General features: G+C 32.9%; 2 protein-coding genes across 7 annotated transcripts in view; both read right to left on the bottom strand.

Annotated features, from left to right (window-relative positions):
• Positions 1-6,380: 6,380 nt before the first annotated feature.
• LOC110995542 (kelch domain-containing protein 3) lies at positions 6,381-10,906 on the bottom strand. 2 transcript variants are annotated; one of them, XM_045632203.1, is made up of 6 exons: positions 10,387-10,906; positions 9,786-10,251; positions 9,460-9,655; positions 9,188-9,358; positions 8,475-8,577; positions 6,381-8,247 (listed from the first exon to the last, which is right to left on the bottom strand). In XM_045632203.1, the coding sequence occupies exons 1-5, from the start codon at positions 10,627-10,629 to the stop codon at positions 8,499-8,501; spliced, it is 1,155 nt and encodes a 384-aa protein (XP_045488159.1). In that variant the 5' UTR covers positions 10,630-10,906; the 3' UTR covers positions 6,381-8,247; positions 8,475-8,498. The 2 variants fall into 2 exon arrangements, with proteins under 2 accessions (XP_045488159.1, XP_022118439.1); XM_022262747.2 differs by having other exon boundaries at positions 6,381-8,262; positions 10,387-10,905.
• A 983-nt stretch (positions 10,907-11,889) lies between these two features.
• LOC110995541 (catenin delta-2) overlaps positions 11,890-26,977 on the bottom strand; it is a 49,635-nt gene continuing 34,547 nt past the window's right edge. For 3 of the 5 annotated variants that reach the window (XM_045632291.1, XM_045632292.1, XM_045632293.1), the window contains exons 3-20: positions 26,529-26,649; positions 25,870-25,992; positions 25,449-25,598; positions 25,244-25,332; positions 24,922-25,063; positions 23,568-23,664; positions 23,270-23,446; positions 22,695-22,876; positions 22,239-22,398; positions 21,903-22,092; positions 20,625-20,716; positions 20,105-20,286; positions 19,523-19,664; positions 18,886-19,058; positions 17,438-17,603; positions 16,595-16,723; positions 15,991-16,124; positions 11,890-15,570 (exon numbers count right to left, since the gene is read on the bottom strand). In XM_045632291.1, coding sequence (XP_045488247.1) covers positions 15,445-15,570; positions 15,991-16,124; positions 16,595-16,723; positions 17,438-17,603; positions 18,886-19,058; positions 19,523-19,664; positions 20,105-20,286; positions 20,625-20,716; positions 21,903-22,092; positions 22,239-22,398; positions 22,695-22,876; positions 23,270-23,446; positions 23,568-23,664; positions 24,922-25,063; positions 25,244-25,332; positions 25,449-25,598; positions 25,870-25,992; positions 26,529-26,649 — 2,575 coding nt within the window. In that variant the 3' untranslated portion in view covers positions 11,890-15,444. The remainder of the gene's footprint in view (positions 15,571-15,990; positions 16,125-16,594; positions 16,724-17,437; positions 17,604-18,885; positions 19,059-19,522; positions 19,665-20,104; positions 20,287-20,624; positions 20,717-21,902; positions 22,093-22,238; positions 22,399-22,694; positions 22,877-23,269; positions 23,447-23,567; positions 23,665-24,921; positions 25,064-25,243; positions 25,333-25,448; positions 25,599-25,869; positions 25,993-26,528; positions 26,650-26,977) is intronic. The other 2 variants (XM_022262745.2, XM_045632294.1) reach the window with 2 other exon arrangements.

Here is a 26,977-nt window from a genome sequence, read left to right as displayed (position 1 = left end):
CGGCGGTTCCCAGCAATTATGAAGCTATAGATTTGATAAGACGCTAAGTACAGTTTTCAAAGCGTTTCAGCTATTAAATTAGGATTATCTTTTAATAGTCTAGACTAATGTTAGGGTGCATATGAAGCTAAGCACATATTATATTTAAATAATTTGTCTATTGTCTTCTTATTTTTTTTTTTATAAAGCTTTATAAATTCCAATTTCATTTTGAAAAAAGTTACCTGATATGTTTTTAATTTGTAATTAATTGTTATTAATTTTTTTATAATTTTAAATTGAACCCCGCTTGGGTATAAGGCTATTCCATTTTACTCCACGTTTCCCTGTCTTGATCGAGTTTCAACGACCTAATTCCTACTTCCTCTAATTTGGTACATATACGTATATGTATATATATATATATATATATTGGCAAATTTTAAATAATAATCATCGTCGCTGACCTCGTATTAAACTGCGTATTATTATAATTATGTAATCTATATAAATAAAATGAATCTCAAAATATGACAGCTGGACCAATATTCTTTTATTTATTCCTTGAACTCTCAGAAAGGAGCGAAAAATGGAATATTATTTACACATAACCGAAGAACCGTTGGAAAATATTCCATATGTTAGTAGCTATTAAAAAGGTAGGCTACTTACAAAAATCAGTAAGGCCAAACGAAGTACGCAGGGGAAGCTTCAAGCTAGTAAAAAATAAATTGGAGCAATTTGGGCCATAAGACATTTTTTGTATTTTTCAAAAAAATATTTATAGACCGAAATATCCCAACTTTACTCATGGTTAGAAAACAATCATTAAATATCACTTTAAGTATTAGAATTATTTGCGATAACACAATAGCCCTTAAAAATCCAAACGTTTATTTTATTGCTTAAACATTCTAAATAAAGTATAGAAAACATTTAAAAAACCGGTATCGGATTTACCCTCGGAGTCTGTAGGATGATACGACAGTACAAATAAATAAAAAAATACAATCCATACTAAAAACATAATGAAAACATACAGAAGTGAGAAAAACACGATTTCTTACATTATCATAAATTTATGAAGCAAAGCAATCCCATCCCAGGTTTCCCAAAAATACTTTTTAATACCCTTACAATTTTTTCGGGTTTTATTTTGATATTTGAGGGTTAACAATTAACAAAGCGCGGATCAATAATATATAAGGTCTGTTCTCTGTATAAGTGTCGTATCTCTTACATTAGTGCGATCCTCTCTGTCCTATGCTAGATTTCTTAAGCTTTTTAAAGAACAAAATTTCCAGTAAAGGAAGTAAATTATGTATAATTCAGTAGTAAATGACACACAAACTAAGCATTAGCAATATCAAAATTACTTGATAACAGTTGCGTAAAGCGAACGTTTGCATTCAAAATACTTTAAAGGTTAAATTATAATCGTGTTAAATGTAGTCTCAATCCCATTGGGATAAGGTTCAATATGTAATTGGTTTTAATCGGTATGCCATCGAGGTAGGGTCGTAGTGTCAATCAGTAAAGATATCATTGTAGAATTCAGACATAGTGATCTATGCCTTTAAATGCGTGGCAATTGATTTTAAGATTATACAATTTCTTGGGTTTTAAGTTTTACTTAATTTTATAGGTTATTATAGGGCGTCGTTTTGATTTCGTTTCATTTGCTTTTAAAAGTTACATTTTACATCGACTAAAGAGATCCAAAATGAACACACATTTATAGTCTGTGATCTCAAAATTGACAAGAATTGAACTTCACTCAGAAATTAGCTTTGGCGCGAACTATGATGTCCGTATGTCAAAATCCAATACATCTTTAAAATTCGAGAGTCATAATTAGCGGTAATTCCAGTTTCTGAATCTTAACGTATATGTCCGCATTTCAGGCCGGAATTAGTCGCAATGGAGCATGGTACTGTTGTATATAATACAGACCCAAAATGTAAGTCAATCTGTAAAATCATCAGAAGTTGTTACAAGAAACATACTAAATTAGCTTCTGAACTAACTCAACTGAAACTCGTTCAAACTATCAAACTTGATATTCAAGATTGAATACCAACAACAGGTGAGTTTTGACATTTTGAAGAAGGACGATAACTCAACCGGAAGAGCGAAATGTCAGACGCACCGTTGTTCCGCTAAATAGGTTACCTATATTTTACCCTTTAGGCCATATACCAACGGTATCCATAACTAAGTTTGTACCGACGGAATATATAATCCTTTGTTTAAAGAACTACAACAAAAATATGTCAAATACACGACACATTTAAAATCCTGACATTAATCTACATAAATGGCTGTACTTTGCTGCGTGTATCGGCAAATTATTCGTGTTACCGACTTTAATTGTACTGTTGTATATAATACAGACCCAAAATGTAAGTCAATCTGTAAAATCATCAGAAGTTGTTACAAGAAACATACTAAATTAGCTTCTGAACTAACTCAACTGAAACTCGTTCAAACTATCAAACTTGATATTCAAGATTGAATACCAACAACAGGTGAGTTTTGACATTTTGAAGAAGGACGATAACTCAACCGGAAGAGCGAAATGTCAGACGCACCGTTGTTCCGCTAAATAGGTTACCTATATTTTACCCTTTAGGCCATATACCAACGGTATCCATAACTAAGTTTGTACCGACGGAATATATAATCCTTTGTTTAAAGAACTACAACAAAAATATGTCAAATACACGACACATTTAAAATCCTGACATTAATCTACATAAATGGCTGTACTTTGCTGCGTGTATCGGCAAATTATTCGTGTTACCGACTTTAATTGATAAAACGTATCATTTACAGTTTGCCTGATACAATTAAAGCGTGTTGAAGAATTGCGATATATTTTGACTACAAAATAACGTTTCGAAACGTTACGAACTCTTTATAGACATGTAATATGTTAGATATGTTCTATATAATAATAATAATAGTCTTTATTCAGATACATGTTATATTTACATTTAAACAAATGTCCATTTTAATCCTCTTCTAGTGTATCTGTGTGCCCTTTTTTGGCAAAGGCCCCAAATCCACTGCCACGTACCACTGCGTGCTACTCTGCCATGTACCACCTGCTGTTTCTTTAATGTGGTCTATCCACCTTCTGAGTTGTCTCCGTTTGCTGTACCTTCAGCACCAGTTAAGTAGTTGCTGTATGTTCTATAATATCTACATAAATTTGAAAAATTGTATCTGATGATATGCTCATCATATTACAAAAAAGCTATGTTGTAAATGCTTGTTACACTGACGACACAAATTTAGTTGCATTTTCACATAACTTAATTCAAGATTCGTTTTTGGGGTCCGTTGGGCGTTGTCATTTTTAATTAATAACAAAATAACTTTTGTACACACTTCGTGAAGAATATTTTAATCAGAAATTTGTCTATGTAAGAAACATTTGATACTTAATTATTCATATCATTATAAAATAATTAGATTTACATAATTCCTCGATTTGTCTTTGCATTAAAAAAGCAATTGATTGTAAATGTTTTAAGCTATATACACTATCTAAATCCTTCATTTCTTATTTACCTAGTATCACCCTGTAATGTACGCATATAACTACTGCTACGATGTCATTTACTAAAGTGTGAAAATGGAGATAAGTCCCCAACAAAAGCCGCAGCCATTAAACTGTACAGAATGGAAACCATCTCTGCAAAAGTATTAGGATAATTTTAACTATATTCTTTGGATATTATTATATTAAACTTAAGAAACGTATTAAATGGATTAATATGATAAGATTCGTTGAAATCGTTAGCGTTCAATAACAGGTACAGAAGTATTAAGCACACAGTACAATTATTGTGTATGTACAATATTAAATTTATTTTATAGCTTCCTGCTATAAAAGAAATTTAATGTACCTTTATAATAGTAGTAGCAATGAATATGTATAAAGAAAAATGTGATGCATGGTGAGATTTTATAAAAAGTTAAAAATATTCAGTTATGAAAAATTATGGATACTTTAACTTACCATGAACACAGGTTGTCAATGCATTTACGTTAAGAAAAGACAATTTTAGCGTAACTTTGTGGCTGTTTTTAACTCGCTACCGGTGCTCGGCTTCTAGCTTATTTTATGCATAGAAACCTTACTGAAGATTTTCTTTGGACAACTACTTTTAAAGACGAAGTTTTAACAATGGCTTTATATTTACTCAGAATTTTTTACGACGTAGTTTTTATATTGTCTTTATATCTAATTAATAGTTACAATTTGAATTAGCCTGAAACACGCAATTATATACAAATTGTCGACCTAAAGGCCTGTATTCACTTTGATTAGTGCGAGTGCAAGTGATTGGTAATTGACATTGATTCGTGCAGGTGTGTAGTGCAAGTAGTGTCCAATTATTGATATGTAGTGTATGTGTGTGTATGTGTAGTGCGTGTGAGGGGGAAGGGACGCGCGACGACACTACTCTCAGTTCACTCGCAAAAAAATAGATTACGCTTCTAATCACTTTACTACGCAGCCAACTAATCACCTGCACTACTTGCACTAATCAAAGTGAATACAGGCCTTTAGCCAATGAGATCTTCGAGCTAGTCAGTGGATAGACTGGTCAAGATCCCTTTAAGTCGGATAGAGTTTTCCTTCAGAAGTGCGTTTCGGCTAGTTAAACGGCGCCATTTAGTTAAAACACTAGGTTGAAAATTAAACGACTAATTAGCAAGTTGGCTGCTATTTCGCAGTTATATTGTTATAACGATACTTTAGATATTATATTGTACATAATATACTTATGATATTTCAATCAGTAAACTTTAAATGTATTTCATATGGCTAAGTCCTAATAGTATTTACTGGTGGCACACCTCAAAGTAATACACTTTAAAACTTCTTGCAACTACAAACATAAATTTGATTTGTTCCAAGATCTCATAAAATCTATATTTCTAGCAACATAGTGTTTACTTTGTCTACTTATTTCAAAATACCTTTACATGAATAAGTCTCTAATGAACGAGTTTCTTCTATTCAATGCCGGATTTAGAGGTCTGGAGGCCTTGGGACAAGAGACGTGAGAAGAGGGGGCCTGGCCCCAAATTATTTTCTAAATAAAATGGAAAAAGGTTTTCAACAAGTTTTCCAATAATTTATTTACGGTGGAACCGTACATAATTTAAACTAATCTACGTGGAATAAATAAACTAATCTACGTGGAAATACTTAATACCGGGAAAGCATCAAGTTTTCCGATTTCAGCAGGAATGGAAATAGTCTAGAGTCTAAATAGAAAATGCAGCGCTATTTTGTAGCATAGCGGAATTAGGTTGGTAAAATGGACACTACGTAAAATAATCTTAAATTAAATATAATGACGAAACTAAACCAAATTTTACTTATATTTAAATTTTTAATAACTGTATTTTATTATATATCAGATGGTAAACAGTGGCAGGAGGTTCATCTGATGATAAGTGATAGCGTCGCTAGAGAGCATATAGTTCGTTTGGAATTACATCGGTGGACATTGGTTCCTCAAAGTGATAATGCGCGGCAAAGGCTGCCTTAAAATACGCTTGTGAAACGATGGACATCGAGTTTTTCTGTCTAACGTCCTATTCAAATTCATTCGCGTAAAATTATAACGTTTCCTTATATAATGTTTCCAACGTTTAACTTAACAATACAAACTGTATGTCATGACATATTTTTCGGGCTTACGCTACCTAAAAAGATACGTTGCGATAACCCTTATATTAAAATGCAATTTTATACGTTTGTAATTGGTAACTCATGATAATATGACGGAGAGAATATGAAAAACAACATTTCGTCAAATTTTGTTACTTTTTTTTGATGGTGTGTTTTGACTTAAGCATTGCGTTAAGATTCCATATTTATATTGCTGCAGCTATTTGATGACTGTGGTAATTCATCGAAATATATGTTAATATATTCCTAAAAAATAATCCTTTAAAAATATTTTTCTTTGTACACAACGCTTAACGCTGTCTTGACATTGAATAGAATTCTTAGAATCTCAGGTTAACTAAATAAATAAATATCTCAGTGGCGCTTCAACATTTTAAGGCCGACAGATTTTTATATCTGAACCATGACCATTTGTCAATTCAATAGGGATATAGGCGATCAGCCTGTTGTACCCTCAACTTTTTCTTTCTAAGACATGTCGGTTTCTTCACGATGTTTTCCTTCAAGTCCAAGCAAATGTTAAATAGCCCAGTGATACACAACCGGTGCTCAAATCTACGACCCCAGAGATGACAGTCGCACGCTGAATTCATTGCTCTCAGATTAACTAACTCAAATTTTACAAAGTTCTCTTATCTTTGCATCTCCAGCACATTCGCTAATGTCGGGAAAAGAAACACAACTTTTTCCAATAATTTATTAATATTAAGAAATAATATTCATATATTACGGCCGGAAACATGGCAACCTGACCTTTTTACAGTTAGATTATCTGGATAAATTTTAAAATGACATATGCAATATGCCTGTAATGTATATTCGTTACTATAAGATTTATTATAACATCCAAAACGTTTGAAGTATTTATTTACATACTACCTTATTACAAAAGCTCCATCTATCTTCTGCTATTATAACTAAAACATTTATCAATTATTAAGAAGACAATTTACGTTTACTACTAATTACAAAAGAAACACTTAAAGCATACTTAGGGGTGAGGTCTGGGCCTATGCTTCTACGATTCCCAGCACGACATGCTAGCATCGCGTGGTAGCATAGGCGTAGGCCTACCATACTACATACTTCTGATGGGGGCGTGGCGTTGAAACTAGCGCAGGTCGTTCAGACCTCTTAGTGGACTCGCTTTCCCGAGGTTTGCCGACCATGTTCTTGGTCTACCATATGTAATTGTACACACACAAACGCAACAAAAACCACCAAGCGAACTATTGCAGAGATGGCGTGGACCTGTCCAGCGTCCGAAATGGAAGGACAGTGGCCATCAAATGCGCCGTGCGCGATCACCCATACCGGTGATGAAGGAGTCCTAGAGGTTGAGTAGCGAAGTGAGCCCAAGTCAGGAGGCCGTAGATTAGCTGTCCATAGTCAATCGGTCAATCGGCCGTAGTATCCCATAAGCGAGATACCCAGCGACAGTGTGGACGGGGAAGAATAATGCGAACAGCTCTGTACTCCCTTCTTCGGCTAGGTTTATTAGCCAGGACTGTACGCAGAACGGACCTTATAAGCGACTAAGTGCAGAAACTGAGTCCACCAAACATATACTTATATGTTATATAAGCATTCAAAATCTTAATAATAAGGCTGCTTTTCAGACAATTATGGACTTAAATGTTGTTGTTTTGAAAATATAAATACTTAACGCTAACCTATATACGTAAGAGCAAAAATTCAAATTTTATACCTATAAAACAATCTTCCAATTGGTAACGGTAAGATAATTTAAAGATAGGACACAAAAATGGACTGTAAGCTGCGTAACATTCTTAAAGCTACAGGCTGCGACATTTATACACATTTCAGAAACGATTTATAAATAAATATTTCAGAACATAAATAAATCAGTCTTATTGCGTTCCCCAAGTAAAGTCCTCTATCGTTTAACGACGAAACCCAATAATGTATCCACAATCTCAGATTGTCAGACCGTGACAGTCAATCGATCTCCTAGCTGCATCCCAATAACCAAACCCAATCCATTTTTGGCGACATTAAAAAAAATTAAATTAGGATATTGGCACAGTTGAACTGTCATTTTCATACAAAGGTCTATCAACAGATGCCGATCCTACCATGGACAGCTTTTATCGACAGATGGCTATTACAATCCGTCGCTTGATTATTGGCATACTTTTTACAATATTTGGATCAACATGTCTATCTCAGCTGGTCAAAAATGGATTGAGATAGGTTATTAAGTTTGGGCGTTAGACAGACTGATTTAGTGTTTTATGAAGATTTATTCATGCTTTATTCATTCACGCTTAAATTCATGATATACAATATTTTTTTGTTTTAAATAAAGTATGAGAGAGCTTCATTGATTTATAATCAATTTAAGATCTCGGTCAAATACTTATTACATACAAAATTAAAATTCACACAGAGACAGATCATAATACTAATGTATAAATTAAAACAGAAATTATATCAGTTTCTTGATAATCTTCTTACACCCTTCTGTGCCTGACGTTGTCGATGTTTCAGCTGAAATTTCTATCGGTACAGCAGTGATTCGTCCCAACGACCTGAGGGATGTGAAACTACACAAAATACTCATATTAAAGAAAGTTCAAAACTAATATCTAAATAATTTAACGACAAAATCTTTCTTGTTTTAGTTTAAGCATGAAATTTAACTCAATTTCTAACTTTTGTATAATTTAATTGAAAAAAAAAATGCTGAGAATAATGATGGAATGAAAACTCAAATGGTTTAATTTTTCCATAAAACAATTAAACAAATTAACATTACCTTAATTTGCCTTTGAATTATCCATTATAACATTAACAAATTCGTTAGTACTTCAATAGGTTTGCTTATTTTGTTAGGCTCTGTCATTATTTGGATATCAACTCTGTAAAAAATAACATTTATAATGCATTTAGGAGTGAATTATATTGAAGTTGGAATATTTTTATGCTTAAAGCCATAGACAGGATATCACGCTAAATCTTTAATATATATAAATCACGTGACACGTTGTTTGTCCGAGATGGACTCCTAAACTACCGAACCGATATCAATCAAATTTGCACACAGAGTACAGTTTGATCTAACTTATAAGATTATGAAGCTTACATCTCAATTTATACCCGCCATATTATTTTATTGCAAATATTTATTATTTGATACAATTCTAACAGATGGCGTTGTGTTAAAAGTACCAAAGTTTCACATAAGCTATCTACCTTTCACATAAGTTCTCCTACCGTTTCCCTTGAATAGTTTACTATTATGTCATATAACAAAAACCTTAGCCCCAGCAACGCTTGGCCAAGTCTGCTAGTATACATATAAAATTTAATGTCACATCCAGTTTTGTGATAACAGTTTATAATTTATTCGATTAAAAATAAGTCAGCTTTCCAACCCAGAACAATGATTGATTTCTATGCATGCATGTCAACAAAAGTATATGGAAGCCATGCCACAATATAGAAGAAATTTAGTGAAAAAAAACTTACAATAAATCATTTGGAAGGTCTGCAGTATTCATTTTGTTTTTGTTTATGTACATTATACAGAGTACTTTAAGGGATGGTAAGTATTCTAACAAATGTAGGTCATCCTTATCCAAAACTCGTTCCTCATCCTCACTTTCATCGCCATTTTTTTCTAATAAATGTTCTGTTGGACTAAAAATTAAGATCAAAATCTCTTTGATCTCTTGTTTCCTCTGTATATGGATTAGTTAATAATTTTATAGTTATTAAAGATAAAATGTTTGAATAGTTACCTCGTTCCTCCAAATAGGTATACTTTGTCATTATACAGAATACACACCTGCCGTCTTCTTTTACATGGCGGTGTGCCATAAACATTAATAAATTCCCAATGATTACTTAACAATGAAAATCGATGTATGTCATTGTAATGTGCTTTTAGTCTGTTATTATACCCACCAAAAATGTACATATAATCGTTATGTATCCCTGAAAAATTCCAAAGTTTTATACACAATTTATTGTGTTATTTCATCATGGAATGGTTGGTATTTTAATCTTGAAAGATTTTTGGTATCTTTTTAAAAATTATATGTGATGTGGAGACCTGGTAACTTACAACTTGAATGACTCCGTCTTCCATCTGGTTTCACTCCACTTGCCTTAACTTTTACCCATGTTTCTGTTACAGTATCAAAATAATAGACTAGATCACAGTAATACTCTTGTTCAATATTTTGTGCCCTATATAACTCTGATCGGCCTCCAAAAATGTACAGTCGATCCCCATATGCTAATGCAGTATGAAAATCCCTCCCTACTGGTGGACTCCCTTTTACACACACATCACACCATTCCATAGAATGTAGATTTAAATAGTGCAAGTCATTTGTATATTCATCAGTAGTGTAGTCAAATCCTCCAAATATATACATTTTATTATTGACAATACATGCTGAATGACCATCTTTTCCATTAGGTATTCTTCCTGTTACCAGAGGAGTGCTCCATGTAAGTTCCTTAGTATCAAAACAATAGACTATGTCGCAAGGTTCTTCATAATTACGTCCACCCCATAGATAAATCTGGAAACAATAAAGTATACTTATCATAAATATGTTCCATCTTCAACTATGCTTATTTCGATTTATTTTATGCTTATTTTATTTATTGTTGATTTAATTCTATAAAAAAACTGTAGTCAATATGGGCAATATTACCTTGTCTCCATATGCGACACAAGTGTGCCCATACCGCTGGAATGGTGCTTCAGTCAAGTTGCCATATTCTATAGGAGTCCATTTGTATACCATTGTGTCTAAAACATGTACTGATATTGGCTCCCAGAGTCGGTATTCTTCAAATGAACTATAACCCCCAAAGGAGTATATTTTGTCACCAACCTGGGCTGCTGCGTGATTCACCCTCCGAGGTCCACCATGAGTGTGTAAAGTCCAATACATTTTATTAGTTACTTCATTAAGTTCATATATAATTATTATATGACTTTAACGTATTTTATTATTCCCGAACTAGGTAATTCTTCTATACTGCCTATACTGAAATGTTTCCTTGGCTCAACTTAATAAGTAAAAAAACCATCTTATTACAATACTTTATCATTTAGTTGTTTTGCCCTGATATTATTTTTTTAGATAATAATAATTTATAACACTGCACAGAATCGAGTGTGTGATCGATCATCGACTCATCGAGTAGTGACGAGTACGACCACGGAGTACACAGAACACTATAAACTATTACTTGTAGCGAAGAAGAACGACAACTTTAAAGTGAAAAAAATGCTTATGGTCTAACATTTATACGTTCACAACGTATATTTATTAGTTATGTATCAAATTTAAGCTATTTTTTTCTATTAATTATCGTATATGGGTGCCAAGTTAAATCTGGCCGCAAAAAAGGGTTAACTGGATAGCAACTGCCTTTTCAAAATGCAATTTTGAACCTGAATTTGGGAAATTAATAGATAAACGTTTTTCGGATTAGTTCCACTGATAAAAAGACGTAAGTAAAGAATTTTCAAATTATCGCCTCTAGTACGATGTGTTGATTTATTAATCAAGATTTATATAATAGTAAATACACGAAAATAAACGTAAATAAACGAAGAGAAATGAAGAGAATTACTAATTTTAATTAATCACCTAATATAAAATATTTTTTTCTTTTTTGTCATTCAGTTTAATATCTGTATGTTGTGTGGGTGATAGGTTGGTATTTAGTGTAAAATCCTGTGTACAGATATATAATTGTACTTCAGATTTTCAAATGTTGTTTAGTATGTAATAACTGTATGTATCTAATCAATCAGTTTTCTGTTTTTGTACATAAAAAAAAAAATAGTACAGCCGAAGAGTAATCACTTATTTTTTTTTAAATAGAACAGGGGGCAAACGGGCAGGAGGCTCACCTGATGTTAAGTGATACCGCCGCCCATAGACACTCTCAATGCCAGAGGGCTCGCGAGTGCGTTGCCGGCCTTTTAAGGATTGGTACGCTCTTTTCTTGAAGGACCCTAAGTCGTAGTCAATGAAAACCATCAATTTAATATTTGGTTGAGATATATACGGTTGATATAAGATGATCAAATTTAGGGGCAAGAAGTTCTATACAGTTGAAACTTCGTAAGTAGATATAAAATTTAGCAAAATCATCAGTTTCCATGTAGTACTTAAGTAGGGTTCAAAATAAAACTCACATTTATTTAAACGTAGTTTAAGTGTATTAGCAACGTTGGTACATGAGGATTACTGAATAATACTGTTGTTATTGCAAACATACGGCTCACTGTGTCCCAAAATAGTAGGTAGGTACTTAGTACAAAATGTATAATCACCAAAACCGTGCACGCACTAATGCCTTATATTAAATACTTTATGCGTCTATTACACCTATAAATTCAATAACCGACACTACTAATAGGTAGATATAAAACGTGAGCATTCATACACAAAGTTTTATTACTTATATTCGACTAACACATGATTTAAATTCATCTCAATTGTTAACGTTTCGAGTGGATCCACAGTAAGACAACGATTTATAGGAGTTTCCAAATACAAATTACATGCTAAAATGTAGCCCATCTATTGTATACGAGATGATGTAATGGGCACATTAAATGATCGATAGAAATACCAATACACAAGGATAGCCGTATTTCGGCTTGTAAAAGATGAACACACCACCCATCCCATGTTTCAACAACTACATGATAGAGATTCAGACTATCGTTATAAAGACGGAGAGGTTAGGATAATTTATTAAAAACTCCAATAAACAAACTCTTGCCATGGACCAACAAATACTCAAAATTGCAAATATAGCATGGGGATCAATTAAAATTGCATCTACATTAACACTAATCTAACAAAGTCTTTTATATTTTGCTAAAAATAAAACCTTAAACAGGAAAGCTAAACGTCAAGTCTTACATCCAAATTCCTTCGTTATCTGTTAAAACAGCAAAACAAAAGAAAAACATAACGACAAAAACCAAGGAAAATAAAAAAAGAAATAATAAAAAATAATTCTTTAATTTTCTGTGAATATAATTTCTTTATGCACGATTATTTACTATTAAACTACATACAACATGACATAAGAAACTATTATTAATACTACCGTCGCAACGACAAATGAAATACATTTGTTAAATAATTTTCATATGTAAAATAAAATATAAATAATCGAGTATTACTGTTGCAACAACTGTATAATCTGTGGTTATCACATACCATAGACATCGATATAATAATGTTATGTAACTCTAAGTTACATACCCATACATTGGGCGTTACCGGCTTAGTGCGAGTTTACAATACGACCACTTCAGCGTTCACTGTTAACCCTTAAATATTAGTAAATTAATACTAGACGCATATTGACTATAAACTCGTACTAGGCCCGATATATTTAGAGATCTAACGGAAAAGAGGGCTTAAAACTTGTTAAGTAGAAAATTTTTATATAAAAATTTAAGTTACACAAGCCCCGTCTCGCTACCGGAAAAGAAATAAAATTTACAAGAGATAACGTAATATATTACGCGAAGATGGTAAAGATTTCACATTACATTGAATAACACAATACACTTTAGCCTACATTTTCTATGAAATGAAATCAATCGTTTGAAAGATTTAAGCAAACATGTCAAATTATAGACTCGTTCACGATATTCACCAGGGGACTTACATATATAGAACTGCAATTAAATGTAAATCAAAAAACTATGACATACGTTTCAATATTACTGTAAGTAGATAATGTTGGCTTATTTAAAATAAGAACTCGAGACTTGAAAATAATATTGAATCTGTTCTAATATAGATAACTCCCCTTTCGCATTCTATTTCAACAGCACAGATGACGAATTTCAATATGACATATATGACATCTATGACAGGCGAACGAAGAAACACTTCATAGAAGCGACTTTGCTCTGGCAAGCAACTATTGTACAATCAATTTGTATTAATAAAATTATCTTACAAAACTCAGACCCTTAAATAACACTTTGTACCAACACTAGACAATTCTAAATGCTCTCTTGTGCTTGGCCCTATTGGCTTGGATTAGCAAAGTTCAACGACCCCTATAATTGCCCATAATCATACAGTCCCGAATAAAATGATTTGTAATAAATAATTTAAGACTAACCTTAATGACGGAGGGAAATTAATCCTTAATCATATCTTAAATAATAAGTGAAATTTCATCCATTTAAATGATTCTTAAGGCCTGTAGAATTATTGAGCTATTTTTCCTAAACTAAAAATGTCATGCAAATGATTTTCAGTAGCTAAAAATGGAGTCATACAGGAATGTAATTGGTCAATCGTGACTCTCATATTAAAAACAGTTGTACAAGCATATTTTAACACATACAATAGTCCTAGTATGCCGTGTGTTAAATTTGACATACAGGAGTCCTTACTTAGCGATATGTTTCTCGGACTGAGATTAGGACCAAATAAAAACTTTTTACACATTCCAATAATATTAATCGACTTTTGTCACATTGTGCTCATGTCGCAGCCAACCAGCTTAATTAGCCGTTGCATTAACAGCCTAGCCGCCTTACTAAATAGGGCCGTTTGTTAAACGGCCTGAATGATTAGCTATTTCATCAAACATGAAATAACTTGGATAGTTTTCAGCCACCTAGGCGTCGAAATTTTCCAAACTGTCAACATCGTTTCCAAAGATCAGTAATGTTACATTTTAAATATTTTAAATGTTTAGTTGAGAGGTTACTAGCTAGGCTGCTGATAGAACGAAAAATTAAGATAGTTGGCTACGTCATTGATTATAAAATAGATCAGCCATTACAGTGAAGTTTATAAACCGACTTCAAATTAAAAGGGCTTATGTAATTTGTCCCATATCTGTAAAAATACTTGTACCGCTGTATGCAGTTTAATTTTTTTTCAACTGTCCAATTACAATCCACTCGACGAAAATCGCTATTTACTTACACAATATACAAACGGACAGGTATAAAGACATACAATGTGGAATGGTTACAAAAACCACATCTGGTTTAACTATGAATATCGCTCAAGCGTTATTAATAGCTAAAATCCTAATGGTTACTAGATTCGTTATTTTATTAATTGCGTATGAATATTAGACACAACATCTATAAACCCCTTATGTCAAAAATGGCACGATTATATACAGGGGAATTGACATGAAACAGCTGAATCGAAACTCCCGAACAAAATTCATATAAAAAATTAATTAAACATTTGCACTGTAAATGGTAATTAATGATTACATCATATCTTACGTTTATCGAATATAAATGCGTTACCAATACGTACTACAAGTACCAAAATTACACAAATCGATTAAATGTCTTTTCGTTTACCTATTGTCTGAGAATGTAAAAAGTTTGATATTCCAAAAGCAGCTTTATGGCCTATAAAATACGTCTGCATTCGTCGAATTTTCATATTCAACTTTCTACATGGAATGTTCCAAAAACGCCACCAACAAATCAGACCAAACGCATTTTAATCATCTGTCTCTTTTCCCCACTACGTACACACTTTGAAAGAAAGAGACAAAGAGTACTTGAGTTAAAAGAGAGCAGAGTGATTAAGTTTTTATGGGGTTATCACCTCAAAAAACATATTTTATAGACCCTAAAGTCTCGAACTGGGTTTAAATGCACATTCAAAAGAAATTGATTGACACAAGTTATCAAAAAAAGCTTTTACTGTGGAAAATCATTAACATTCATCGGTAACTCAACGTGTGCTAGGAGGGGGCATCTGTGCCTGAACACCTTGAAGATTCATCGGCCGACCGTTTGGGTTTCCCATGCCTAGTCCATCTGCATAATTATTCGCGTCCATTGGAGGCATATCCTCGTTCTAAAATATTTAAAATTTTAATTAATATGCAGTCGAAATTTTCCAAACAAAACAAGAAGGGTAGAAAAATATGTTCATAATGTCGTGTACAATATTGAAAAAAATGTTTTAATATACATATATATATATATATATATATATATTTTATTTATATTGCATATAGAGATAGAGAAAGATTGTGCATCATTATGAAGCATGCCAGTGAATTTGAAAAATGCCGATTTATTTCCAAAAGACGCATTATTATTAGTAATTTTACTATCAACGTTTTATGTGTATTTACAGTCATATCAATAGTGGTGTTCGATAAAATCGAATAAATGTGTTATTATCTTTTTATTATGTTCAAACAGAGAATTTCTGTCAAATTTAAAACATATCAAAAGTGATGTGTCGAATCGTGCCTGAAAACGAAATTACCTCTCGATGCCTGCGTATCGTGCGGTCCTCGTAACGTGTGCCCCCCGTGGAAGCCATAGGCCGACTGAGCGTGCTGTTAGCGTTGCTAGGCGAATGTGGCGCCCCCGCTGTGCCTGACGACGGCGTGCCTTGACCTAACGTTATACGGTCTATGTACATGCCAATGTGACTCTTACGCTTTAGTGCTACAATTCATAAAAGTTCTGAGACTAGAAAAGACTAACTATATACAAACAATTGTATATGCGTTTTAAGAATGCTTTTGAACCAAATAGTTTTAAGACACGATTTAATATGGAAATAGCGTAAAAACCACGTGGCAGAAGTATGTTAAACATTTGTACACAATAGCAAGGTCAGACACATTTGTTATTCATTAGACATCGTTTATAATGTACAGGAAGTATTAATAGATTATTGCAATTAAAACAGTGCATTTTTACATTAATTATAACGCGGACTAAGCATAGCGTGTTTGTTACCATGGTTACCAATAAAACAATTGAAACAAACACATTTTATATCCATCATTATATTTATAATGGCAGGCTATTTAGGATCTTATTTCGACTGTAATAAAGATTAAAGTTATTCTTAAACTTACCGCTAGTACTGGAATTCCTCGTTGGTTGGGCGGCCCGAGCCGGAGTAAGAAAATCGGCTTCACGCCAACCGTGTTTACGGTATACCTCGCGTAACTCCGCGTGAGACCACATTGTCATGAGTACTTGGCCTAAGGACATATATTTTATAAGTGACTATGTCAATTAATGTGAGAATGCGAAACTACTGAGAGCAGTGTTGGCCTAGTGGCTTCAGCGTCTTCGGGTAGCTGATAAGGCTCTGCTGTTACCGCATCCCGCATTTAACGATTGTTGGTGGCGCCTTGGGGTTTTAGTGGGTATGCACACTAGCGAGTCCCACATAATCCTTCCGCACCAAGCAGCCAAGTCGCGTAATGCCCAAGTAAAAAGTGGCTTCAGCGTGCGACTCTCATACCTGAGGTCGTAAGTTCGAACCTCGACTGTGCACCAATGGGCTTCCTTTCTATGTGAAAACATCGTGAGGAAACTGACATGTCTTAGACCCAAAAAGTCGACGACGTTTGTCAAGCTCAACTTTAATTACTTTATTTTATTCTTTAGCTAGCATCACTGCCTACTAACTCCAGATTTAGTTGACCTTTTTAATAAAATAAAATGTTAGTTTAACCTGTTTGTGATGAAAACTTTTAAAGTGGAGCGGGGAAAATCGTCAGACTAAAAAATGTGCCCGGCCAAAAAGGTTTGCCATCTCTGACATGCCAAAAAATGAAAACTGTCAGAATTCTACGAAATTAAAAATCGGAGTATAGATAACGTATTTGGCGGACATTTACCGCCTTATAATCGAAGATTAAAGTTACCGTCCAATGAATTACCATATAAAAAGAATAATTTAGACCTACCCGCAAATTTAAGCACCCTGGGCGTATGTCTGTGCCGCTGCTTCGTGAGGTTAAGCAGCCGCTCAACCCCACCCGCTTCAAGAAGAGAACGAGAGAACTCCGCGCTCTTCTTTATCACCTCGTTGAGGGTCGCTAACACTGCTGCTATCGTGTCGTCGGAGGTACCCTGAATTTTTTAGTAATCTTAATCTGAATCTCTTATATTATAAGGAAAGTCTTTGGGCTTTTGATAATGAGACATGAACAATAAAATATTTAATGTTTGTTTCAGAGGAAAAACTTATATCTAATTGCGCTAGTTATATAAAAAAAATTAGTCTGGTTTATCTGACGCTGAACTAGGTGTGAACCTGTATTTCAGCATACAGCGCCTAACCCCTTAAATATATTAGACAAAAACTCTAGCATCAAGTACATGACTCATTGGCGAAACTTATATATTATAATTTACAATCTATTTAACAAGTAATTATATAGTGGTAGTAATTATATGGTGTGAAGTGTTCACCCTGTTAGTAAGGTGAGAGGTATGTGTGTGTGTGTGTGGGAGAGTGTTAAATACTATATTACTCAAAAGAATACTATTAATATATTATACCTGTACATACCCACACTTTTACACCATTACACAACACAACCAAATAAGGCTTAGTTAAATAAATTAAATCACAATAGTTAAATGAATTAAATACTTTTTCTTTTGTAAATCTTTTTGTAATAAAATGTATCATGCATTCCATCTTGGCTAAATTTTCAGTGTATATGTTTGTAATTATATATAATTTATGTTAGCTGTAGGATTACGAAATAAATAAGTAATATGATAAATAAATGCCTTTTAATTTTTACATATTAATCATGTCGCAAAGTTATTTCTACAAGTAGTTATATCTATTCATTAATAACCAAGAGTTCCTCAGTTTTATCATAATAAAAAAACATATGTGCAATTCACACATGGTAGAAGTGAAACCTTCAAAAACAATTTTTTTATTATTAATCATATATAAATTATTCATTTTCCATTATCTAAATGTGTGTGTTCTTTTATAACAGTATATTTTAATGATAAATTTTAATTTATAAGTTTAATATAAATTTTTAATTTGGCAAAAACTAAAACATCGAAAGTTTGAAATTCGATCAAATGAAAAAGCGGCAGTAAAGAGAGGCTGTTTAATGCCTGCTATCTCATTTTCTCCCACGGTAAATGTTATGAATTAATGTTTCTGTTTCTTTTTACTGTCGCTTTTTCAATTGCATCCGGTTTGTAATTACGATTCTTAAGAAGTTTATCTATCTATCTCATTTTCTCCCACGTCAAATCTTATGAATATATGTTTCTGTCTCTTTTTACTGTCGCTTTTCCGTTGCATTCAGTTTGAAATCACAACGATTCTAAAGAAGTTTCACTTCAACAATAAAAAGATACAATTATGTTCATTTACCTGATCATGTTGTTGGTTCCCACTAGGCAACTTCTGAACGAGATCTCGCATTGCATATTTCCCAATCAACTCCTTATTCCTCTGGTCGATGGCCAGATTCCGCAGTGCGGTCGCAACAGCGCATACGACGCGATCTACTTCCATACGGAGTAGTTCTACTAGGATTGGTAAACCTGGAAAATTTCATATTTTTAATATTAAATCATAGAGTATTTAATGTTTATTATGTTAAAATTTATTTAACCTTCAACTTATTTATTTTAATAAATCAGATGAATTGAATATTGCTATATAACTTGGTAATTTAAATAAACTTAAAAACGTGTATGTACGTTCGATAATATCGATATCACGTACAAGAGTACGATCGTGCGCGTTCTCTATTAATGATGTTTTTTTGATTTAATCAATTTAAAGATGTACGTTAAGTCTAGATTCGTACGAATTTATAATGATAGATTTAGTCTTCAGAAAAACTTTTTTCCATGCCGTAAAAATATCACAATTAAACATATTTGAAAATACTTTTAATAGCACTAAAATATTAAGATTTTATATTTATAATATAAATAACATACTTTGACTAACGAATAAATAATATTCTCAAAATTTTTAGTTAATTATAGCAAATTCTCACCTTTCTCCTTTCTCACCGCAGCCCTAATGTCAATGGAGGGTTGCCAGTAACATGCTGCCAAGTTCTGTAAAGCGCCGGCAGCCGCTTCGAGAGTTTCGGGGTTAGAACACGTCTGCAGTAGTGCCATGTAAAGTGGAACCACCTAAAAGTACATTAAGAAATCATAAACCACTGTTATAATATCATTCTAGTTTCAGCACAATGTAGTAATAATTTTAAAACTTTTTATATCTTTAACTAATTCATTCACACTATAGTTGATCAACTGGCGTTAAGGGATTTATGGTTCATCATCATCAAATTCGATGTTTGCCATTCGTCCTAAATTTATTTTAAAAGAATGTCTGATACTCGAAAAGCAAATCAGTAAATGGCGGTAGAACTATTTGGATCGAAGGAACATTTAGACGACTACTTTTTGAGTACATTTAGAACAGACCAGAGGCCAAACTTCAAGCACTATTGAAGAAGATACCAAGAAGAGAACCAGGAATGATGAGATTTTGTACCGAATCTACTTTGAAATGTATTTTAAAATTAGCTCGTTGAGCTAGAAACTAATCAAGATTTGATGTGTCTCACCTCGGGTGACCACAGCATTTCTGTACCCTTTGGAACAGTATATCCCAAAGAGTTCCCCGTCTCCAATGGCTGTGAATCCGCATCGTTCTTCCCTAAAGGACTGGTGGAGTTCGAAGAAGAACCCTCTTTCTTTTTCTTGCTACCACCGAAACAGCCTAGATTCTCTCCTAAGATGAAACAAACTGTTATACGACGAAATTATTTCATTTCATTTCTACTGATTGGAAATATAATAAAAATTAAAATAATATTAAAAAATAATAACTTTAAAACTAGCATTAGTTGTATTGCAAATAAAACGTGGAACCAAATATTGGGTAAGAGAAAAGAGAAAACAGAAAAGAGATAAAGACACAGCTATTTAATTTAGTAAAAAATGTCGCGTCGGAAATGTTATCTTTAATATCAAGTAAGTAATCAAAAACAAAGTAGTTGAAATTTTAATGAAACTAAAATATCATCAAAAATAAATAAATGTATATATATTTTAAGAAATAATTGTTACTACTTATCAACACACCTTTTGAAGCACTAGCTTGTATCCGCGCCTGTCCCGTACTCTGGGTGGGTGGGGCTCGAGTATCGTACAACGGGTCTTCTATTTCTTGACATCTGATAAATAAATAACCATTATATGAATGAAATTATTACATATATGTACTTCATATTTGCGTAATATTTGCGTAAATTAAATAGATATGGCGCAATATGGCATTACGTTAAAGGGATTTATGTGTATCTCAAATTTAAAAAAAATTACACTTGGTTTACCATATTTTTCGTGCTGTTTATTTAAAATCACGCTTCTTTATTACTGATTTATTTGAGATGACATTAAAAAAAGAGCTAAAAACGGAGTTCGAAAAAGAAATAGACTAGCCGGTCAGTTATTTGGTAGCGTAATGTTAAGTAACATAAAAAAAACTTATTCTATGTGCATTTGATGCGCTCCTAAACAACTGTTTTGGTTACATTAATACAAACAGTGGTTTTCTAATGCAATATATAATGATCTCGATTGTATTATTCTGTAAAATAAATAAAAGAAAACCTAACAATACATGTTGTTTCTATAATTATTATTTGAGGTAATTTATTAATCATTGCGTATATAGTTTATGGTATATTATTTTTGTAGATTATTGTTAAAAACTTAGGTTAGAATAAATCTACAATTAAGTTAGCTGTAAGATTGCAAAAAAACAATTTAATGTTACTCGTAGCTAGAATAAAAATAGGTAAAAAAACTTTTTCAGTCAAACGGTTTTATGTTAAACATATATTGTGCAATGTTTAAGATAAATGTACTAAAAACCAAAAAATAATAAAATAGATACAGTCGTGGGAATTATAAACATATGCATAGACTAGACTAAAATAAAACCGTTTTTTTTTTAAATAAAAAAGTTTTTTTTACCTATTTTTATTTTCTAGTTTTTAGTTTTTATTTTGCATTCTGTTTAATTCATTTAGTGCTTCATTATTGCAAGGTTATTCTGCTTGTTGAGCCCTTTCTATTGATACCCATATTGATGGGATTAATAAAACATAAATTATCCGCCATTTTGTAGAGGCGGCCATCTTGAATTTATAATGATAATGAATAAACATAATTGTATTGTCACCAAAATCCAAAGTGTATACAAAATTTCAGATTAATCGGTTGACATGCAGAGGGTGAAATTTGAATTACTAAATTTGACCCAAGAAAAAAGAATAAAACAAACGTGGTGAGCTAAATAAAACCGTTTAAAAACATGGCCGGCTGAAACGTAAATCTATATAAAACATAACTCACCGATAAGACAAATTTCGCAGCACACAAACGCAGTTCTCAACCACCTTAGTACCGATGGCATTGACGTTAAGAGCCGTACGCACTGTGTGTAGCAGAGCTTCCGCGAGACCAGGCAACGAACGCAGTCGTCGCCGTGCGTACTCGCCCGCTGACGATGCGTTGCGGAGCGTACCGGACGCGTTACGGAATACTGGAATTATTTAGATAATTATTTTATTTACTAACGGTTGTCAAAGTATGTCACGTTTAAGCTATTCCTATTCACTATTTAAACATATTTAAGAAAAGCAAAAGAAAATTCACCATTAGCTAACTTATTATAATATCACTACTTACTAATAGACCAATACGTTTCACCAGGGTTTGTGGGATGCCAACCAGAATGGAGAAGGATAACTTTATTAAATATAACTTGAGCTGCGTCATCTATAATCGACTGCTTTAGATCTTCACACGAGGACATATTCCAAATTACACCCGTCACTAAATCTTTAACCTGTAAATATTTATAGTATTTTATTAAAACGTGCTGAAATACGTCACAAAAAGTAAATTATGTAGTCATAAATAGTATCTAAAATTGTCTTATTCTTCAGCTATTCCACTAAAAGGTATTATTTCTAAAAAACTTTACAGAAAATTAAACGCAGAGGTTATTTTGTATCATTTTTATACGAAGCTTGTTATTTTGTATAATTTCTGGATTTTTAAATTAAGCAATAAAATTATTCTGGCGATAAATACTTTATAAAGATTATAGATCATCTCTATAGCTTTATATTATTTTCTCACTTCCATATCCGAAGTCCTGCAAAGCAGAGTCATAAGTGCTGGAATTCCTCCCGCGTCCCGTATGGCCCTTTTGTTCTCATCGTTTTGTCTGCCGTAAGAGAGATTACGAAGCGCACCACACGCATTTCTCGACACCTCTGGATTCTCATGAGTCACTAGTCGCACTAGGGGAGGTATTCCACCTAAAATAAAAAAAAATATTTCCATAAATGGATCATAAAAAACTGTGTCATGTTGACGGATAAATCAAATAAATGTTTTATTCAAATAAAACTTCATTAACGGCGTTGGAAAAAATTACCCTTATATTTTTCTGACACGCGTCACGTTTTTCCGTTACGCACCATATTTTTCTTGTCCCTACCACGGTTGATTCGAAGAGTTAACAAAGCCGTTAATAACAAAAATATATAATAACGATAACAATGACAGTAGTATTTCAATTTTAGCATGTTATAGTTCAGCAATGAGGAATTCATAACTACTACTACTCAACTGAAATTAGACTCAATTATCTATTCGCCCCATTTTGGAGAATACCGGACTTTTCCCTTTTTAATAAAATGTTCACATACCTAAGCTCCTAGTTTTCTGTTTATTGGGATCGTCCATATATGTGAGATGTTGCAGGTAGGCAGCGGCATTAGCTTTAACGACATCTGACGGCGAATTGAGGAACCCGATGACCTCTGGCAAATTAGGGTCTCTCCATTGCAGACCTCCGCCCTCTTCGCGACTCACTCCACCATGGACTGATAATTTTTTTTTTGAATCATCAAAATACGAATTTTTAAGATATAAAATTTAATAAACAAATTTATAAAATGTATAAGCAATAAATAATACAAAAATATTATGTATGATTTCTTTTACCTAAAGCCATATTTGCCATTTGTTTCTGTAATTCCTCTTCGTCTCCATACAACGACTGTCCACCAGTGCTTCCTAAGCTTAACCCGTTTTGTGAATCCTTAAATAAAACAATAAAGCATTTTAGTAGCTAAACATTATTAATTTGACGTTTTTTCGTTGACAAACAATTGTTACTCGTATACTTTTTGAACTCAGAAATTATTTAACACTAGCAATACCAGGTTCGGTTTCACTCACGTAGATACCGATGTAGTAGTAGTGGAAAAGTACGACTATACATATATTTTTGCTATCAAGTTTTCTTAGTTTTTTTATTTTATTGTTAATATTATAATGTTTTCTCAGTAAGCGCATTTTTGTACATAATTCATATGAGAAATAAAGTTATTCTAACCTTATTACTTTCTTTCGGAGAATTCAAAGAATTTTAGAAGAATATTAATAAAGAAGTAAAATTTAGAAAAAGAATAAAATTTAGAAGAAGAATTAAAAGAAATTCTTTTAAGATGCACACTTATATATAGATATTCATAAGCTAATCAAGATTTTACTAAACAACGAATATATATCTCATATATGTATTGTTAAATTAATCACATTTACGTAGTATGTTTTACATACGACATTAGTAAATTTAAAAATACTGTACGGGTATTGAAAAATTCTTGATTATTATAAATAGTTAAAAATAAAAACAAGAATTCAAAATGCAATGCTTTCTCATATAATATTAGAGATGAGATTTATTTGTAGAACTTTAGTGTAAAATTAGAATCATTTAATGAATATTCCTTTTTTTGACGTTCATAACTGTACATTATGTTACCTATATGAATAAATGATTTTTGTTTGTTTGTTTGTTTATTTACAACTATTTTTTTTTTCCTTTCCCTATTTACAACATTTGACGTATTTGTGGCAGCAAAATAGCTTCATGGTCCGACTCGGAATTGAACACTTACAAATTAAAATATTTTTATTAGCCCTATTCTTTGTAAATATAATATAGCTTATGTCAGTCAATGAGAGAAAGATGCAGGTTTCTAAAGGTGACAGTTGTGGAAATCGGTCCAGCAGTTTTTGTGTGAAAACATTACAAAAACATTAATGTTTCCACTTATAATATTATTAGAGATACAGCTGAAATCCTGGATTCGATTATCGGTAAAAAAAACTGTTTGATTTTTAGTCCAAGTCCAAGTTAGACCAAGCTGTTCCATTTTGAATATTTGTATCTTGGAATTATTTTTGAGTTAAAGGAATTCTTCTCTTATGAACTTGTTGGAATTAAATCAGGTTTCCTGTAGTCTTTTTACTTAAAACTTTACTTATAGTAGATAAATAATTGTTATACCTTAAATGGCTGCGCCGTGTGATGTTGAGGGTCGATAGCAGGCTGGTAATGTTGGTACGTATACGCATCCGCTGCGTACTCGCCACGCGGTGACGTCACACAGTAATGGCGGCCTAACTGCTCTAGCGACGATGAATCGTATCTGTGATAAACATGATTGCTTATTGTCATTGATTTTTTTTAATAAGTTTTATGGAAATATTTTTTAGTAAATTACAATTGATAATAAATTAAATTATTAAATACTCTTAAAATTCATTAAAATATCAATACAATCAACATTATTTCTTCTGGTTTTGACTTAATATAGCATTAATAGTACCTTTGTTGCAGATGTAAATTGTGCTGGGGAGGAAGGGCACCTGGAGACGCGCTTCGAGGAGATGCACTACCACCACCTTCTACGTACTCCTGAGAATGTAATTGCTGAATGTTTTACACCGCATAAAAAATATACCCGAAAATTATTGAAAACTTGTGTTTTTATTAATTTTGATCTAAAAAATCTGGTCCTTCGAACCGGATACCTGAGTCATGTAAGCCGGCATTTGGGGGTCAACGAGGTAGGGCTGTGCAGGATAGGCAGCGCCGTAATGCGCGTATGTGCCGTAGTGGCCTGCGCTTGCGCCGCCAACGACACCACCATAGCCACTGCCAACTGACACTGCTTCCATAACCTGCAAAAATCAAAATATTTTATAATAACGTCATTATTTCTTCAAACTTTTATTTTGAATTATATTATTGCGTATCGAACTACTTGTTATTACGAAACTGTTCAGAAATACATAATATTATAGTCACACTCTAGTAAGCTACCCAAGCTTACTATCATGGGACCGACTTTTTTGTTTCTTGCAAAACCTTCAGACTCGTTGTTTCAAACACGCTGCCAATTGATTAATTAAATGCCAGCGTTATTAGATTAGTTATTGAAAAAATACTAACGTGTGGGTACTTCTGTGAGGGCGCCATAGTAAGGTGTCCCATATGATTATAATGCGCAGCGGGTGATGACACATATTGGCTGTATTCCGCCTCTACGCCGCCACCCACTGGGTACTCGCCCGCCTGAGAACATATTCATATAGGTATATTATACGCTGTCACAATCAAACTAAAATAGATAAGAAAAGTATTAAACAAAGATGTCTCTTTCCCTTATGTACTTGTAAACTGTATGATGCTCACTCGGAAGCGTAGACAAGACACATAAGTGTTAAATCGATTTTCTTTTATAGACACTGGGCGTGCTTAACTTAAGTACCTTTGCGACATAGTATAGGAGTTGATTCTAAATAAAATTATCAGCTGTTGACGAATTTTGTTTTTTAAAATTTTTAAAACTACACATTATTTTGAAACATCACATATAATATTTTTTTGTATAAATTACATTTTTGAGGGAAAGAGTAAGTTTTTTAATTAATTAAGTAACGTTTACATGTAAAAGGAAGAGACTGGCTGCCCACAACACAGGGAATCCTAGTGTGGGGGCCAGTGCACTCTACTTTATAGAAACATTAATGTATTTTGTGTCTAATAAAGTTATTTCTTTCTTTCTTTCTTTAATGGTTACCCATTTGCTATCCCTATTAAATTATCACCTGCATAGCTAGATGATGCTGATGCGCAAGCGCAGCGGACAGCTCCGCGTCCTCGGTGGACGCGTCCGATCGCGACACCGGGCTGTGCTGCTGACCGTAGGCGCCGTCCACCGGTCCGTTACTGAAAACAATAAGATATATAAACATATCGTTCGATAAAATATCAAACCCTATTCAATAAATCTATTTCTATAAAATTATATTATAAGTTTTGACTTAGAATTCTCCGACGCATTATACTACACATACATCGTATTAGTTACCCTCCAACTGGGGTTTTATCGCTGGAGGGTCCGTCTAACTACGGAGACAGTTAAAATAGGGTCGGGGATCTCGAAGCAATCCAAAATATATATTTTTCTCCAATAAATATTAGCGAAACACAATTTAAACCCAAACAAAAATTTAACTAAGTCCTATACAGTAAAAAGCTTTCAGTCGCTACGAAA

Source organism: Pieris rapae, chromosome 18, assembly GCF_905147795.1.
Source record: "Pieris rapae chromosome 18, ilPieRapa1.1, whole genome shotgun sequence".
NCBI classification, from domain to species: Eukaryota; Metazoa; Arthropoda; class Insecta; order Lepidoptera; family Pieridae; genus Pieris; species Pieris rapae.
The sequence above is the reverse complement of the archived record's forward strand: the minus strand, read 5'-3'. Positions and strand labels throughout refer to the sequence as shown.